General features: G+C 45.0%; 1 protein-coding gene across 4 annotated transcripts in view; it reads right to left on the bottom strand.

The window, feature by feature from the left end:
* The window catches only part of Matn2 (matrilin 2), a 127,224-nt gene extending 108,636 nt beyond the window's left edge, over positions 1-18,588 (bottom strand). For 2 of the 4 annotated variants that reach the window (XM_085679127.2, XM_048457188.3), the window contains exons 1-2: positions 18,359-18,587; positions 3,593-3,736 (exon numbers count right to left, since the gene is read on the bottom strand). In XM_085679127.2, the coding sequence (XP_085535253.2) occupies positions 3,593-3,713 (121 nt within the window). In that variant the 5' untranslated portion in view covers positions 3,714-3,736; positions 18,359-18,587. Of the gene's footprint in view, positions 1-3,592; positions 3,737-18,358 lie in introns of all 4 variants that reach the window. The other 2 variants (XM_085679128.2, XM_048457187.3) reach the window with 2 other exon arrangements.
* Positions 18,589-18,798: the final 210 nt, after the last annotated feature.

The raw sequence follows: 18,798 nt of genomic DNA, 5'->3' as shown, positions 1-18,798 counted from the left end.
GATGACCTACAAACACTGACAGGAGGAATGGGTATAAACATGCATTTTTGTATATGTATATTTTATATATTATGAGGGCATATGTGTGCATATATGTTTATTTATGTTTAGGTAAATGGGTGTGCATGTGTGTGTAGACCAGAGGTCAACATTAGGTGTTGCTCCTCATAATTTCATCCACTTTCTTCCTTTGAGACACTCTCTGACTCGCTGAAGCTGACCAAGTGGGTTAGACTGGCTAGCCATTGAGCCTGTGGTCTCTCCAATCTCCACCTCTCCTCTACTGCACTTACTAGCCCACGTTTTTAAACGTGAGTTCTTGGGATCGAACCCATGACCTTGTACTGCTCAGCAAGCGCTTTACCAACTGAACCATCTCCCCAGCCCCATTTGTTACTGTGACTCTGATTTTAATACAGATATAAAAAGCACACACACAGGGCTTTTATACTTTTTCTTTTTAGTGCATGGTGGCGCACTCCTTTAATCCCAGCACTCAGGAGGCAAAAGCAGATGGATCTCTATGAAAGTTCGAGGCCAGCCTGGTCTACAGAGTGAGTTCCAGGAACAGCCAAGTCTGCACAGAGAATCCTGTCTCAAAAAAACAAAACAAAAAAAAAAACCAAAAAACAAAAACAAAAACAAAATAATAATAAACCTAAAAGTTTCAAACAAAAATTTAACCTAAATAGGCTGGGCATGGTGGCACATGCCTTCAGTCCCAGCATTCAGGAGGTCAATACAGGCATATCTCTGGAGTTTGGGGCCAGCCTGGTCTACATAGAGAATTCCAGACCAGAGACAGCTATGGACTGAGACCCTATCTCTAAAAAAAATAAAATAACCTAAGAGATAATTTTGCTTCTACTCAAAGTTCAGAGAAACTCCTGTAAGCAAATAACCAGGGACTACATCATGCTGAGAGATGCCATAAATGTGGCCAGAGTAACTTGTTCCAGGGTTGCAGTGTGGCCTGGACAGAGTTCTGAACATAGAAAGAAAAACAAACACGTATAAAACACAAGATACCCTATTGTGAGGAGACAGTCACACCACTGGACTAAGGCCAGCCAACAAGTGTGGCGTCTCCACCCTGGTTCCCTTCAAAGTGCCATCCAAAGCAGACTGCCACCCAGAACCCTGGCCAGAGTTGCCATGTTTGCTGCCCAGTTTCATGGCTGTCCTTCAGCCCCCTTTGTGAGCAAAGCTACCGTTCTGCAAGTCTGGGGACATCAGTGTGCCAGGCTCGGGGAGCAGAAAAGCAACTACACACAGCGTGCCGTGTCCAGGCCTCTCTCCTTTGTCCCTAACACATTCCCCGGTAAACTGAGGAAGAGAGAGTGATGCTAGTTGTGGGGTGTCTTAGTAACTGTTCTATGGCTGTGAAGACACACCGGGGCCAAGGCAACTCTAACTGGGGACTTGCTTACAGTTTCAGAGTGTTAGTCCGTGACCTTCATGGTGGGAAGCATGACATCGACAAGATGTCACTGGAGCAATAGCTTAATGTGATCCACAGCAAGAGGCAGAGAAAGAGAGTTAACCGGGAATGGTGTGGGCCTTTGAAACCTCAAAGCCCACCCCAGTGACACACCTCCTCCAACGAGGGCACACTTCCTACAACAAGGTCACACCTCCTCCAATGAGGGCACACTTCCTCCAACAAGGCTTGGAAGGGTCCAAGGCCATACCAGCTCCAACAAGGATACAACCCCTCCAACAAGGACTTACCTCCTAATCCTTCTAATCCTTCTCAAACAATTCACCAACTGGGGACTGAATGTGCAAATGTATGAGCCAAAGAGGGCCATTCTCATTCAAACCATCACATGGGGAACAATGCCTTTTGGCAAAATAGGTGTCTACCTCTTGCCTCAGAAGTTTTAAAGTTACTAATTCAGAGACTGGTGAGTGTGTGTGTGTGTGTGTGTGTGTGTGTGTGTGTGTGTGTATGAGAAACAGAAAGACAGACAGACTTGGAGCCAAAAGGAAAAAAAAGAGAAGGCTTATGCTTTTCTAGTTAATTCAGGGATGGCTCATCCCCCAAACCAGCCTTTATCAAAAACTCCTTGTGGGGGCTTCAGACATGGCTTCTCCTTGTCTGAAGTGTAGTGCTCCCCTAATATGGGAAAGGCTCTGGGTTCCACCCCTAACATCATAAAAAAGTAAAATAAACCCAACTATGCGATCACAGATGGTGAAGTAGGAAGCATCAAGATACGTTCAGTTAAACATACACAATGCTAATCATATAAACATACACAGTGCTAATCATATAAATATCTTGACATGGTTTTCTTTAACCCTTTAGCCAATGTGTTAAACATTTCCTTGGCTCTTTTCAATGTATGAACAAGTCTTGTGTTTATGACACTACGAACCGGGACTCTCAGGAGAATAAAGTCAGGGTCACTGTTAGTCAGCATCAGTACAGGTTCTTGTTTTGAGTCTGTAAGGACAAACAAGTCCAGGAGTATTAAGAGGAAATATTAAGTGAAATGTTATGAGTTTGCAAAGACAAACAAATCCTTGTTTGTTAAGATGCAATATTAAGTGACACACAAAATGAAACTAAAAAGCATGAAGCAATGTGTGCAGTGGTGATAAGAGTTTGAGCTGAATGAACAAGTGTGACGTAACTATATGAGAAGCAGACATGTGTGCTAATCTAGAAATAAAAAAATGATGTATCCACAGACAGTATAAAAATTGAGGCTCACGGCCAGAAGACATTCTCAAAATGACTTGCTAGACATGCTGTCAGAGCAGTCATAGAGAATCCAATGAACCGGCAACTTCACAGCTGAGACCGTTCAAGAGCCAGAGAACTAGCTCTTGCCTGCGGATCAAGACTTGCTGATCCAGAGGTCTACGTCGAAAGCCACGGACCATTATCAGGTTGTATACACCAATGCCTCAGTAAGATAGGATAGAAGACCTTGCCTAGGACATAGGAACCCTTGCTGAATGTGTGACGTGATTGAATGTGTGATGTGAATGATTGACTAGGATTGTTATAGGTTTGATGTTTACTTATATCTGCCATAGGAATAATTAGAGATTTAAATGATTGTTATAGTTTTGATGTTTGCCCATACCTGCTAACAATTGGAGATTTGACTATTGGCATAATAAACTTGTTCCTAGAACAAACACTGTGGTCATCCTGAGTATTTACTTGCAGACCTCTAAGTAAGGGCAGAATGCCCGCTCAGGAATAAGGCTTGCGACAGTTCTGCTCTATCAGAACAAGGTTCTTTAGTTTAATACAGTTTTTTCCCCATAACGCCCCGTCCAGGTGAGTTCAGCAGGGACATTTTCAGCAGAAAACCTTTTGCCCTGTGTATTGGAGCAAAGTCATGAGCCCACCTTAGACCCAAGGGTTTAAAATAGAAGAAGTTTAGTTGTAATTTGAAAACCTGGATACTTTGCATCCTCAGTCCAGATGTGCCAATCACCCGTGGGATTCCCCCAGTGCCCAGCCCAGTTAGCAGAGGACCCAGAGGCAGGAGCCTCCCCAACCCAGGTCCTCTGGTCCAGGGCCTTCCCGGACCCACACCGCTGCCTGCTGCTGCGGGTGCCCCTCACTCACCCAGCAGTGCCGTCTGGGGATGTGTTCGGACATGACGGCCTCTGGAGGGAAATCTGGCTCCAGCCGGCAGGAGGGAGAACTGCCCAAACATTAGCAAGCATCCGAGCAGCATCTTCTCCATCTTCAAGAGGAGCAGGGGTGTGGCTACAACACAACACAAGAGAGGCAAGTGAGATTTCTTGCAGAGCTAAGCTGTGAGCCTCCATGTGGGAGCAGGGAACTGAACCCTGGTCCTCTGCCAGTTCTCTGAACTGCTGAGCCATCTCTCCAGCCTTCCCTCTTCCTACTACTTACTTTCATAATTTCTTGATATTAATCACACAATTTGATACGATACTCTAAATGTATGACACCATCTATAAGTGATTTACTATTATTTTATCTTCCTGTGTCTGATTTGCCTCATGTCGTAGAACGTCCTCCAGTTCAATCTGTTTTGTCCCATAAATAAGTAAAATCCGAAGTGAATTCAGGTTACCAGGCAAGCCCTTTACCCACTGAGCCATCCCACCAGCTGTTCTGTTGTGATTCTTACTGTTCTGCATTTGAGCCAATGCAATATAGATACATGTTGATCTATGGTTTACAGAATTTGCTTTTTGAGGCAGGGTCTCACTGTATAATTCCAGCTGGCCTCTAACTCACAGACATCCTCCTACCTCTGCCTCTCAAGTGCTAGGATGAAGCTGGGCGGTGGTGGCGCACACCTTTAATCCCAGCACTCGAGAGGCAGAGGCAGGAGGATTTCTGTGAGTGCGAGGCCAGACTGGCCTACAAGAGCTGGTTCCAGGACAGTCTCCAAAGCTACAGTGAAACCCTGACTCAAAAAATACCTCAAGTGCTGGGATGAAAGGAATGTACCTCCACGTCTGGTGTAGTTCTAAGATTAAAATGGTTTAAACACAACTTTACTAAACCAGCACAATTCCTAACTATACTCTAAATTTTTATTCTTATATTCACAGATAAGTATGGTTCTCAACCTGTACCAAAGAAACTTGTCTTTGCAAGAGATCACTACAGAAAACCGCAACTAAGAGATCAGGAGCTGTGTGGCGGCCAGTCCCAGCTGGCACACGTACGACGTATTCTCACACAGCAGGCTCAGGAGTCACTGTGGAAGACTGAGTGAAAAGACGGTCAAAGAAAGACAGGAAGGTCGCCATGCGGTTGTGACTGCTAAGAATGCTGCTAGAGAGACAACACCCATGAAATGTCATGGCTTCCTAAACAAAACCTGAACACCACCAACAGTGGGCACGCTAACACGACCGGGGAAAGCTCATGGGGGGGGGGGGCGGCGGGAGCCTAAACCCTAGACAAAGACCGACGAGCAACTGGGAAATGCTGAGAGTGAGAAATGATCTTCCTCAGGGAAGAGCCTTCCCCTTCCTTGTTGGAAACCACCTATTTTGTTGGTAAAAATGCAAGGTGTGTCCCTTTAGAACATAATTTGGCAGCTTCTCACAAAGTCACACCTCATCAAAATACCACAGCACAAAATGACCCATTGTCTCTATTTACCCACGCTTTCAGGGAAATCCCATACTCTCGAAAATCCAGGAAAATCGACCCCAGGAAAATTCAATGTATTGTCTATCAGCCCAGATCCTGGATACTTACTCAAACACAAAAGCATGCATCCACAATAACTATTTCTTAGATGCCTACGGAGGCTGCATTTTTAAAAGCTGAACACTGGAAACAATCCAATCACCAGCAGCTGATGAATGGGAAACAAATTATGGGACATCCGTACAATGGACTCCCACTAAGTTATCAGAGGAGTGATCTGCTAGATGAATCTCAGAATCACACCAAATGAAAGCAACCAGACACAAAAAACCACTATGTTCTGAATTCTTCTGATTATATGAAATTCAACAAAAGGCAAAATTACATGGCAGGAAGCAGATCAATGGTTCTAGAAGATTGTGATTAAAAAAAAAAGAAGAAGAAGGAATCAGCTGTGGAGGGGCCAAAGGGAAGCTATGGAAGTGCTGACATTATGGTTATGGTGGAGCGATGTATTGGCTGAAATTTATCAAGTTGTAACCTTTAAAATTAATGAATTGTACTGTAAGGTAAACTTCAAAAAGTCATTAAAAAATAAAGGAATGGCATCAAAGAGCTGGAGGAAGGGGTGGAATGTTGTGGAACGCTGTCTTCTGGGCAGGTTGGGTGGGCCTGTTAACATTCCCCCGCGGAGGGGAGACCAGGTTCCAGGCCTTGTCCCTCCCCAGGGTCTCTAGGAAGCTATGGTTACTAGGAGACGGGGAGACTTTTTTTCCAGTGGTGCAGTCATGGTAAGCTGCCCATATTCCTGTATACATCATTAGAACCCACAACACAACCCAGAGAGAGAGAGAGAGAGAGAGAGAGAGAGAGAGAGAGAGAGGGAGAGGGAGAGGGAGAGGGAGGGGGAGAGAGAGGAAGAACCACGAAGGCCAGTGAGATGGATCAGAAAATACAACTGCTTGCTCTCAAGCCTGGAGATCTGGTCGGGAAGAACCGACTTTACAAGGCTCCCCTCCATGTCCCTGTGAACCCCATTAAAGATTTTAAGACCTGAGAGTAGAAGAGGAATTAGTAGGAAGAGGAAGGGGACAAGCGGGAAGGGAACAAGAGAGCAATGGGGGCAAATGCAGTCCAAAAATATTGGATATGTGTATGAAAAGTCTCAGTGAACCCATTCCTATCCATAATTAATATGTGCTAATAAAAACAGAAAGAATACTCTATAAATACACAATAATGGTATTATTAGTATCAGACAATGCAGTTTTTTATACAAAAAGCTGACTCCTGTCCTCAGGTCAATAGTGGTTTCTTGGTTTGGCATTTATAGCTGTTGGCCTCTGAAGACTATGCATCATCTCTGGAAAATGAAGTGGCTTTTGAGAACAGTCCTTTCAACTCTGGGCAAATGAGAACGGCTGTGTGTGAAATAGAGGTCCATTCGCTCTGAGCGGCTTCAGTGACATCAGGGAGCACAGAAAGAATGTTTTAGAAATAATACAAGCGCTTTGACTTTTGTTTTAGCCCTTTTTCGTCTGTCCATGGAACAATGAGTTCTTTCATGTGGCTTTTCTAAGAAGCTGGGGCAGAGGGAAAAGGCCGCTGGGAGCTGAGGTTCTTCTGACCTGACCATTCCAACTCGTCAGGCAAGCGGGATCCCTCCGGAGCCAGGAGAACTTGCTGGGGCCGTGAGCTGAGAGATCTGGCTCCTGACGTTCACGTGACTTCTCTTGTGTGTAGTAACACACACACACACACACACACACACACACACACACACACACACACGGCTTTAATTACCCATAAGAACAAGACATGAAAGTGGTGTCTCTACCTAAACAAGACCGGGAGAACCCTGCTTTACTGAAGAAATCTACAGGCAAAGTTAATCCCTGTTCACATAAGAAAAGGAAGTCGGGGGCTGGGGAAAATGTCACAGTGGGTAAAGGCACTCACTGTCAAACCTGACAATCTGAGCTCTAACCAACCCCAAGACCCATGTGGTAGAAGGAAACCAACGCCCACAAATTGTCCTCTCACCCCCACATCTGTGCTTACATATACACACACATACACATACATACATCATACACACACACAATCAGACACACATGCATATACACACATACATGCATACACACACAATTACCTAAATACATACAAATACATACATACACAAATATATACATACACACATACATACAAACACACACTTATACATACAAACACATACATGTACACACAAATACATACAGATGCACAAATACACAGACACATTAATACATACATATACAAAAATACAGGCATACATACATACATATACTAATACATACAATAAATTTTCTAATGTAATTAAGAAAAGAAGTGGGAAGGGCACGAGTGTTGATTTCGTGCCTATGACAGGCCAGGCGGGGAGCCCAGGATTTTGCAAACTGTCATCTCATTTGGTCCCCACCATCATCCTGCAAAGTAGGTAAGACTTGTGGGGGAGGATCACTAAAGTTTATAGACAGAGACCCTGCAAGGACTCAGTGCTAGCTAACTCTACTCCTGCCTCCTCTCAGGCAGCTAGAGAGAGACAGAGAAACATCAGGTCAGCAGCTCTGTCCCCCACAGATGTGGGTCAGCATACGCCAATACGTGACTCTGCATTCACAGATAGCCAGACAAAGCTGAGAATGAATCTCAGAGGCAGGCCCCTCCTGTCTTCCTTCCACCATCTCCTGCTTGGCCAGCAAGTGGGCAGCAAATGTATGCCAGGACACAAAGGCACCCGTGGCACAGAGGAACTCGAAATTTTAGAGCCTGTTTTATTATGACCTGACATGACTGTCTGTGACTCCCATCCAATTCAGCTTGTCCAGACTCCAGCTCAGCGTCTCCCTCTCGAGCCTTCCAAGGCCAAGGTCACCCTAGGCCTCCACACCAACACCAGTAACTGCAAACCCGTTTCCATCCACCCTCTGCATCCTGGCTGCATTCAGCAATGCACAAACTTCCTTTTCCTGTCTCTGCTTCCTCGCTGCTTCCATGGCTGCAACCACTTTTGCAGCCCAGGTCTTGGCGCCTAGCCTCTCCCAGGTGCTGCCGAATGCCCTATGTGCAGCTCCTTTGCCTGCTTGTGGTCTGTTGATGGCCTCACTGAATAAATGCTAGATTCACACCCCTCCATGGCTGACCACTGGCCATCTCTCCAATAAGGATGTCCTCACATTTACCCTAAGCTCACCATGGAGTCTGAAGTACTGAGATTGTTTTGCAATTGGGTGCCTTTGACCATGCTGGTTCCATGGCCTCCAAGGCCTACGTTCTATATTAATCAAGATGGTATTCAGCTCTCCATGTTTGACTCATGGGTCACCAGGCAGTGAAATGTCCTCGGGTTTTCTCAGGATTGACCTCCACACACCACAGATGAGCTTGTCGGCTGTCAGCACTTCATTATTTATTATTTATTCTCTTGCTACCATGAACCTCTTCCAACCTAGACATGAGCTACCACTTGGGGTGACACCCTGTCACCTGTGTTCCCCACCTGCTGGCGTCCAAATTTTATAAATAGGTTGGTAAACAATCAATGTGTTGGATAAATGACTATTTAATGAAAGATCAATAAATGTCAAAGCAAACTGGTTGCTCCAATCCATGTCTTTACTTATTACATTGGTCACATGTAGACATGTAGACAACCCTCATAGAAGGTTCTCATTTTCCTAACGGCAGGATCCTCACCTGAAATTTCCTTTTATGTTGTGGGACAATGGTCTTGTACCCTGTAAAGATTTGAAACTCATACTGGCTTAATAAAATGCTGATTGGCCAGTAGCCAGGCAGGAAGTATAGGTGGGGCCACCAGAACAGGAGAATTCTGGGAAGAGGGAAGGCTCAGTCTGCAGTCATCCCCCAGACACAGAGGAAACAAGACGAAACTGCCCCACTGATAAAAGGTACTAAGTCACGTGGCTAACAGACAAGAATCATGAGCTAATTTATGATGAAAGAGTTAATAAGAAGCCTGAGCTAATAGGCCAACAAGTTTATAATTAATGTAGACTTCTCTGTGTTTTTTTGGAGGGGGGACTGAACGACTGCAGGACTGGGTGGGACAGAAATCTCAGGTAACAGTTTTAAAATAAAAAATTAAAACATAGACTAATTTATTGTATTTATGTGTGTGAATGTTTTGGCCCCATGTAGGTACACAGGTCTTTCCCCCTTTTGTTCGTGGTGATTTGCAGGGCCATTTGACCTCTGGCTCCCTGGTTTTTCTGCACTTGCACAGGCCTGAGGGTTTAGCTTAGAAAGAACTTGGACCTCTTTTGTTAGGGTAATTCCACCTGTAAACAAGGTTCCAGCCACGGGCCCTATGCCTGCCATGCCTGCATCCCGCAGCTGCTTCTGGCCTTGGGCACCGGGCACCTGTCATCCTCTTCCACTGCTCCTGATGGGAGGGGGCTTTGCCCTTTTGCCCCCTTGCCCCCTAGTATATATACCCGACTTGAGTTTAATAAAGTTGCCATTTACTCTTTGGTGAATGAGCAGGTCTCTTGTGTCTGTGTGCTTCAACCCTTAGGATATTAATCCATTCTCGTGGGCTTGGTTCGGGAAAGTACGCGCCTGTTCCGAGGTCTGGGTATTCACAGAAAAGTGCGGGCAACAGCCCCCCCATATATATATATATATATATATATATATATATATATATATATATATATATATATATATGCTTCATGGGCATATAGTGCCCTCAGAAGTCAGTAGAGGGCATTGGGTCCCCTGAAACTACAGTGATGAGTGGTTATGAACCACCACAGCGGTGCTGGGAACTGCACTCTTCTGTAGGAACAAGTTGTCTTAACCACTGTGCCATCTCTTCAGCCCTTCATATGCAATATCTTTTCTTTTAAAAAAAATATTTTTACTTTTATTGATTACTTTTATGGATTTCACATCCTGTATTCTGATCCTCCTTTTCTCACTGTCTTCTTGAATATGCCCTCTGCCCCAGAAAACGCCCCAAATCAAAACCAAATTTAAAAGAAAAACAAAAAACAAACCAAGAAAACCAAACCAAAAATGAACACAAAAATTTTAAAAAAGAAGAAGACTCTTCTTGTCTTGGAAACTGTAGTGTGGCCCACTGAGTCTCAGTTCACCCTTCAGGCTGTTCACCTTTGCTCACTTGCTACGTCTTGACAACCTAGACACATCCTTTTTAAAGACTAAAGATAAACAATCAAAATTCTTATAATAACGTGCCAGTTGCCCTAGATTGATAGTGAAACATTTTAAATTGTAAACTAGTGCTTTTGGATGAAAACTATTCTTGATTTTTGTTTTGTTTTTAGTGTAGTCCTGGTTGGCTTGGAACTCACTCTGTAGACCAGACTGGCCTCAAACTCTGAGATCTGCCTGCTTCTACCTTCTGAGTCCTGGGATTAAAGGCATGCACCACCACTGCCCAGCTGACAAAAAACACTCTATGAAACAAAGTTCTCTGTTTCACAAAACGATGTTTTTGAATGCTACTTGCCTCTCTAACACAGATGGTGTATTAGCACTAAAGATGCCTTCTGGAGCTCTCAGCAGTTTCCCTTCTGGGCTGTTTGGGACACAGCCAGTTTTGAGTCCATATATTATATGTCACTAGAAATCTTATCCCAGGCCAATAGTCCTAATTTATAGACCATAAAGACAGTCAGATTTTCAGGATGTTCCGAGTCCATACTGTAGACAGCTTAGCTGCACATCCTATTGCTTTTATAAAGTCATCCTTTAGGGGCCGAGAGATGGCTCAGGAGTCTCTCTGCTCTTCCAGAAGACTGAAGTTTAGTTCCCAGAACTTATTCTGGCAGTTCCCATAATTTCAGCTCTAGGGGATCTGATGTCTTTTTATGTGTTGCCCATGAACATACACATACACACGTGATCATGTTCCCATGCACACACACACAAGCATGCTGTCACGCTTATACACACATATATATATATACACACGCATGCTCACACACACACAAGCATGCTTCCATGCTTGCGCACACACATCCATATACACACACGCGTGCTCCCGTACACACACACACACACACATGCACATTGTCTAGATGACTTTTACAGTACAAAGCACTATTCAACTCCTATTAAAATGATGTTGCACACTCAAGACTAATTACTCAATTTTAAGTGGAAATTTCTGGCACTTTTAAACTCAACTGATTTCTGTAAGCACCCCCAAACAACCACAATTGGGGTCATTTTGGCAAACATGCCTTCCTTGAACAACACTTGGCTCAAAATATAGTTGACAAAATGCCCTTCAAGGACTCACGTGTAAGTCAGTTCCTTCTCTTGCAAGCAATCATGTTTTGGGAAAACCCATCACTGCACTGTGATACACATGGTAACACCTCCCCTATTTCCCCCACAGTCACAGCCCTAGATTGGTATGGGAGAATTGTCTGTATTCTGTCAATCATATTTTAATAAAACGCTGATTGGCCAGGCAGGCAGTATAGGCGGGAAAGCCAGACAGGAAGTAGGGGTGGAGCAAAGAGACTGGGAGTATTCTGGGAAGCAGGAAGCTCCCTCCACCACTCCTGCCCAGATCACCTAAGAGGCAACATGTGAGCTGTCACACTGAGAAAGGTACTGAGCCGTGTGGCTAACATAGATAATGATAATGGATTAATATAAGTTACAAGGACTAATAAGAAGCCTGACCTAATGGGCCAATCAGTTTATAATCTTATGGAGTCCTGTGTGTAATTTTCTTTGGGGCTTGTGGGCTGTGGGGTCCCCAGTGGGACAGAAACCCCAACAAGTCTGCTCTCATGTTACACTAGATCTGACCTGCAACCACACCAAAACTTCAAAGGCATCGGCAGGCATGGCCAGTCAACCCAGTGCCTATTCCACCCCATTTCTTACTGCAGAACCCTCACTTTCAAAGTAGGCACATGAGATACCAGAATGACGACGTTGATTCTGTCTTGGCCCTGCCAGGTACCTAAGTGCTGGTCAGAGGAACAGAGGTGCACCTGGCACCTGTGACCTCAGAAGGGTGTGGCTATCATTGGTAAGACCATGGTGAGCTTCCTAGTTCATTCTTTCGCAACTCCTGAATGAGAGTTCCCATCCTCTGGGGACTGAACAATTATCTTGAACCATAAGGCTCCACAGAATTGGAAGTCATGCCTAGTAAAAGAGACAAGGTTAAGTCCCCACCCTACAATTGCTTTGGACTCCCAGCCCTCAGATTTCTTGAACCCAAGACAGAAGTAAAGTCCCTCTTTAAAAGCCTGCTATTTTATCCAGGTGATGGTGGCAAAAGTCTTTAATCCCCACACTCAGGAGGCAGAAGCAGGTGGATCTCCATGAGTTTGGGAGCAGCCTGGTCTACAGAGTGAGTTCCAGGATGGCCAAGACACAGAGAAATCCTGTCTTGAAAAAACTCAAAGCAACAACAGAAAAAAAAAAAAAACCAAAAATCAACACCTGCAATTTTGATCTTTTCTGCAACTTGCAGCTGAACCTAATCCTGTCTGTTCCACTGCCTGCCCCTGGCAGGGGTGCTAAGTTCCATCTTGTCAATATAGTATAATGCTTACCACACTCCTGCCCAACAAAAGTGGCTCTCACCTCCCAAAGAATCAAATCTAGACTGCTCTGTTCAATATATAAAGCCCTATACCCTGGCCCTGTGTCACAATTGTGACACAGTTGTTGTGTCGACTGCAACAACTCTCCCATGGATACTACAGGCATGTGTGCCTGTGTGCACGCTTCAGCGTTAAGCCTCCATTCCTCCACACAGAGTCTTCATTCCACCTGGATGGAGTTTAAGATAGCTGAGGTTCTGGGTAGGTTATCACCCTTTCAAAATAAAATGTGAATGGAAACAATGTAAACAGCCCTAAACAGCTGAGCAGAGAAACAGTAATGCGGTGAGATACTCTGTGGCAGTAGGAAGGACTCACTGCTTTGTATGTAACATGATACACAACATGCAAGATAAATTGTTAATTTAATAGTGAACAAGATAAAATATAGAAACAACCTATAGTTCTAGATATCAGTGTGGAGGCTGCATGGGAGGAAAAGCACACAAAAGTGGGTATGAAGGGATCTGGATGCTGGGATTATTCTACTGATAAATCAGATTCTTGTTTATACACATGTTTAGATCCAGCAGCATCCCTAATTGGTGCATTTTTTATATGTACATATCATAAGAAGTTTACTTCTAAAAACTAATCTTTGAGCCAGGAGGTGGTGGCACAGGCCTTTAATCTCAGCACTCAGGAGGGAGGCAAAGGCAGGTGGAACTCTGTGAGTTCGGGGCCAGCCTGGTCTACAGAGTGAGTTCCAGGACAGCCAGAGATACACAGGGAAACCTTGACTCGGTAAAAAGAAATCCTATTTCAAATCTGACAGATTTGGGGTTTTTGTTCACAAAGTCAAAAAAGACTAAAAGATATGCAAAAGAAGAAATCCAAACAGAAGAATCTTTCAACAGGTTCCAGTGTGTTTTACAATGTGTGTATGCTTAGGAAAGAAAGAAAGAAAGAAAGAAAGAAAGAAAGAAAGAAAGAAAGAAAGAAAGAAAGAGAGAGAGAGAGAGAAAGAAGAAAGAAAGAGAAAAAAGAAAGAAAGAAAGAATAAAGGGAGTATGTGCATCATAAAAAGAAAGAAATAGTTTAAAAATAATAAAATAAAGTATTTAGAGAGAAAAGTAATATAAAAGAAAAAAGTCACATAAGATGGGAAATATGCAGGGACTTTAGATCCTATATGCTGCTGTGTTGATTTTGACAGCTGCTAAGAGACCTGTAATTGAAAGAGGGACTGTTGAAATAAACCAACCTATATGCTTTAGGAATACCTTAAGTTTAAAATTAAAGTCAAGCCAGAAAGTAGTGATGTATGCCTTTAATCCAAACACTTGGGAGATAGAGGCAGGCAGATCTCTGTGAATTTGAGGTCTGCCTGATCTACAAAATGAGTTCCAGAATAGCTAGGACTATTACATAGAGAAACCCCATCTCGAAAAATCAAATTAAAAAAAAAAGGAAGTCAAAAATACATTTGTCAAATGAAAATCAAAGCTACTTTGGAGGAGAGGTTTTGCTTTTGTTTCCAAAGGAAACAAGGGGCTGTGGATTCCTTCCATGCTAATATGGTTTGATTGAGGAAGACCCCCTAAAGAAACTCTGGTGGGGACAGATGGTCAAGGTGATCCAACATCCAAAACAGCTTCAAGGCTGCTAACTGAGCTAATCCAGTCTCACAGAATACTACAGCCGAGACTTAACAATTATCTTGATTTTCTCAGGGTCCCTCAAAGATTACTAGTGCCCCCTAATCAACAGGAAGTTGTCTAGAAAACTATACTCACATTTCCAAAATATTGGTTATAAATACTTGTTTTCATTTAAGAGGGATTGGCTACAAACTGTAATTAGTCATATTTAATCTCTTTCTAAAAGAAGAAAGGGGGATATGGTATAGAAATGATGGGAGGAAATGGCAGATTATTGAATCTACTTTAATCCAAAAAACTGTTAATCTCACAATATTTTATATTGGTATAAATTTTAGTTTATTGATATAAATTTGAGGTTAATTTTGTTATACTGTATGTATATTTCTACTCTTGTTTAAGGTATTGTGTTTATATAGCTCAATTAAAATGTATATTGGGAGGAGGGGAGGGAGTGGGAAGCTGGATTTAAAAGTATATTTTAAAAATCTAATTAAAAAATGTAATATATAATTAAAAATACAAATTAATAGTCATCTATAATAGTCATTTTAGTTAGGGTTTCTAGATACACAAAGATATATTTCCAAGAGATAACTATTCTTCAAACAAACATTTTAAAGAATATGGCATTTAAAATGTTTTAATACCTTAGACATTTCTTGACAGTGAGCACCAATGTAATGTATTCCAGAGAAGATGATGGGCATCAAAGAAACTTCATAAGGAGTTTGTTTCTTTATAACAAAAGCTAGCCATTTGGGCAAAGAAACTGCCCTTGCCTCAATTGCTGACAGTTACTGTCCAAACTGCCAACACAAGGTAGGACAGTCCTTCAAAAATCCTACTTCACAAAAAAATCTGTCAGATATTTTAGGATTTTAGGCCTATAGGTCAAAAATTGATGCCCCAATGTTTGAGATGACGAAGTGAGCCTTCATTTTCCTCATGGGCTCAGTGTCATCACAAGAATCTGAGAGACAGTAGGGAGAGGCAGAAGGAAAGAGGTACCAGGGGGATAGACTAATTGGAGAGGACAGAGATACAGAGAGAGAAGGGGAGACAGGACAGAGAGATCAGAAGATGCTCTTGTCTTTGGAAGGAGAGACTTGGAGCCAAAAACTGCAGGAAATCCTAGCAGTCAGAAACCCCGAGGGGTCACATTTTCCCTGGAGCCGACAGAAAGAATGGGCCCTGCTGAGGCTTCCGTTTAGCCCCTCAGGGACCCATTTCAGCTTCTGAGCTCTAGGACTGCAAGATAATGAATTAGTGGAAAACCATCACATGTGCGGAGACTTGTTTTAGTGGCCATGGGGAACTCTTACAACAACCTTAAGTGGATTCCAACAGTGGCTTTCCCGCCAGGGCCCTTAGAACTTCGAACCTGCTTAGTCACTGATTTTAATGCACAGCTATTTTGTGAAATTGTCAGTTTCAACCAGCTCACTCTGCCACCTAGAATCCTGGACAGATTCACATTAACTACATTTGATCCACAGAACCTACAACATAACCTAGGGCGATCTCTCACCTGCTGAAGGAGTGATCTAACCAAGGCCAAGGTAGTAATAAGCACCAAGCATTTGCTCAGAATCAGCCACTGCATGCAGCATTCCATGTGTGTAAGCTAGGTCAGTTTTCCCAGCAATCCTACTCCTGGTTTACAGATGGGGAAACTGAGGCACAGGGCCCATGCCACTTTTAAAGTCTTTACAGGCGTGAGGAGCTGGGACGGATATTAAAAACAGTGCTTTGAGTTGGAGCCCCCTCATCTGTCCAGGTCACTGTCACTACTGACAGTGGATGAGGGCTCAGCCCAGCCCTGCCCCCAAGCCACCTTCAGGCTGTGGTAACTGTGGCTGCTGAACTGTATTACAGAATTCAAAGGTGACCTCATGGACTCCAAGGGTTGGCCAGACTCTTGGTAGAGCATCCAGAACTGTTTCCTAGCAACACTACAAGCACCACTCTCTGAGGTATCAGCCATCCCCAAGGTCTTGTGCACATTAAACACGGAAGGGAGTCCTGCTTAGCTTCCCCCCAGAGAACTGGAACTCCCAGAACAGGAGGCTATGCATGGTACAGAAGCGGCAAGCAAATTCCAGGGGAACTCCTAGAGAGGCCCTGGTTGCCCTGGCTGTTCTCACCTCTCCATGGAGTCCTTGCATCTCCTCAGCCACTGCCCACTCAGCCAGCTTTCCCGGAGACTCCCTCTCTCCTTCCCCACCCCCACATCTCTCTGTACCTTCTCATAGTTGCCGATGAGAGCTGCCCCTAGGCAAACTGAATTTTTTTTTTCCAGACTCTCCAGTGGTTTATATTCTTTCCCTGGCTTTCAAAGACCAATATCTCTTTGCTTTTTTTAAAATCTTAAGCATTATTTCAATTGTCTTTTTTCTTTTTCTTTTTCTTTTTTCTTTTTTTTTTTTTTTTTTTTTGGAGAAAGGGTCTCATGTAGTTTAGATTGGCTTTGGACTTATTGTAGAACCAAAATTTCTACCTTGAATTTCCAATCCCCTGACCTCTCTACATTTCAAGTGCTGGGCTTATAAGCATGCACCACCGTGACCAGCTTTCAACTAGCCTTCTGCGGTCAGAGAAGGATGGCCTTAGCTGGTAGGAGTTTAGGGCCTGCCAATTGTCCAAGGGTGTCTCAGATTTCAATTATGCTATGGTACCTCCGGCAACAAACCACAGGCTTAACGGTTCCTGACTGCCTGGGTATGGACTCCAGAGCCAGGACCTGGAGAACCCTGGCTTATAGAAAAGAGCTGGCTGGTAGTATAGGGGCTGAATCCTATCAACTGGAAGAGAAGGGAAACAGAAGATGAAAACCTGAGGGCAAACTTCAGAGGTGTAGAGGAAAGCTTCCGGGTGGCAAACCCACCTTGGTATCTTGATTGGCTTTGTGAAACTATCCCTTTGAAAGCAGGCAGGGGCAATGGTGCTGGAATGGACTTTGGCACAAAGCCCCATTAACAAATACAGACTACCTGCCATCTTAGTGCAGGTCTCAAGAGGTATTTCCCTAGAAAGGGCGTGGGGTGGGCGTGAATTCACTGTTCACGAGACGTTTTTCTTTACCCAGAAAGGTGGGCGGCAGAGCTCACTAACCGTAGAACTACTCTCTGGACTTCTGTTGAATCTCCTTTAATCCTGTAGGCATTATAATCCCCACAAGCTGGGTGAGGAAATTGAGGCAAACGGTTGATGGTTATCTCCAAGCACTCCAGCCTGTAAGCTTGGCAGCTGGAGTATGAACGAAGCCGAACTGGTTCCCAAGCATCTGCTCTTCGCCCGGGCTCTGCAGCCTCTTCATCGTCCATTCCTCAAAAGCTGAGGGGAAGTGCACTCTGCGGACGCGTTGTGAGAGTGTTACAGTTATCACTGTTGACTCGTAATTGGGTTTCTTCAGGAGAGTGCAAACACGTCCCTGAGCTGAGCATCTCCCAGGACATCTCCCAGGACACCTACTCCCTTACCAAGGACTGTCTCCATATTTTTCTGTCCTCTCCCCAAACTGTCCTTCAGGTTTCCAGCAACTATTACAAAATGCCCTCTTCCTATTCCTCTTCTGCAATGCAAGGAAGTCGGAGCAATTACAGAGAACGCAAAGAAAATCCAGATGACCCTGGCCTTGAGATAACAGTCTACAAGAGGGAACCGAGTTATTTTCTACCTGGTAATTAGGACTGTCACTACAAAACCGCTCAACAAGTCCCCAATTCCCTAGTCGGTGTGGAGAGGGTCTGGGTGTCCCTGCGGCGGGGTACAGCGCCCCCGCGGGGCACTCGGGGACCTCTGCTGCGCCGTGCGTCCTGAGCCTGGCTCGGCTTGGCGGGACTTCTCCCGGCCCAGGGGACCCAGCAGTGCCACCTCCCTCTCCCACGCTCCCCAGTGGACAGCGGCTCCCCGACTGCGCCACGTGCGTGCGTCTGTCAGTCAGTGGGGTCGGTCTGTCCGCGCCCGGGGCAGCGCGCCGCGCTCACCTGCAGCCACCGCCGCCGGCACCAGGAAAGCGAGGCAGGGGCACAGCCGCGTGGGTCTGTTTCAGTCGTTTGCCGCCTCGCCCCGCCGAGGACCGCAGCGCTCCTGGAGCACCGCTCCCGTGACGCGACGAAGAAACCCGCGCCAACGCCGTGTCCTGAGCCGCCGCCTTCAAGTCCCATCCCAGAGCGCTCCCCGCGCTTGCTGGCTGCCTGCGAGGCTCTGGGCGAGGGCGGCGCGGGGAGGCGGTACCGCGCGAGGGTGGGGAGAGGACGGGCGGGCGGACGGAAGGAGGGGTGTCGTCTTTGGGGATGGGGAAGGCGGGGAGAGGCGGCGGCCAGAGCTGCCCCACCCCGCAGACAGCCCCCAGCCCTGACCGTGGTCGCGCTCCCTGCCTGCTGGCAACCTCACTCTCCCTGTGCGTCCCCAGCCGGAGTTGGGA

This window comes from Myodes glareolus, chromosome 19 (genome assembly GCF_982192425.1).
Source record: "Myodes glareolus chromosome 19, mMyoGla1.1, whole genome shotgun sequence".
NCBI classification, from domain to species: Eukaryota; Metazoa; Chordata; class Mammalia; order Rodentia; family Cricetidae; genus Myodes; species Myodes glareolus.
The sequence above is the reverse complement of the archived record's forward strand: the minus strand, read 5'-3'. Positions and strand labels throughout refer to the sequence as shown.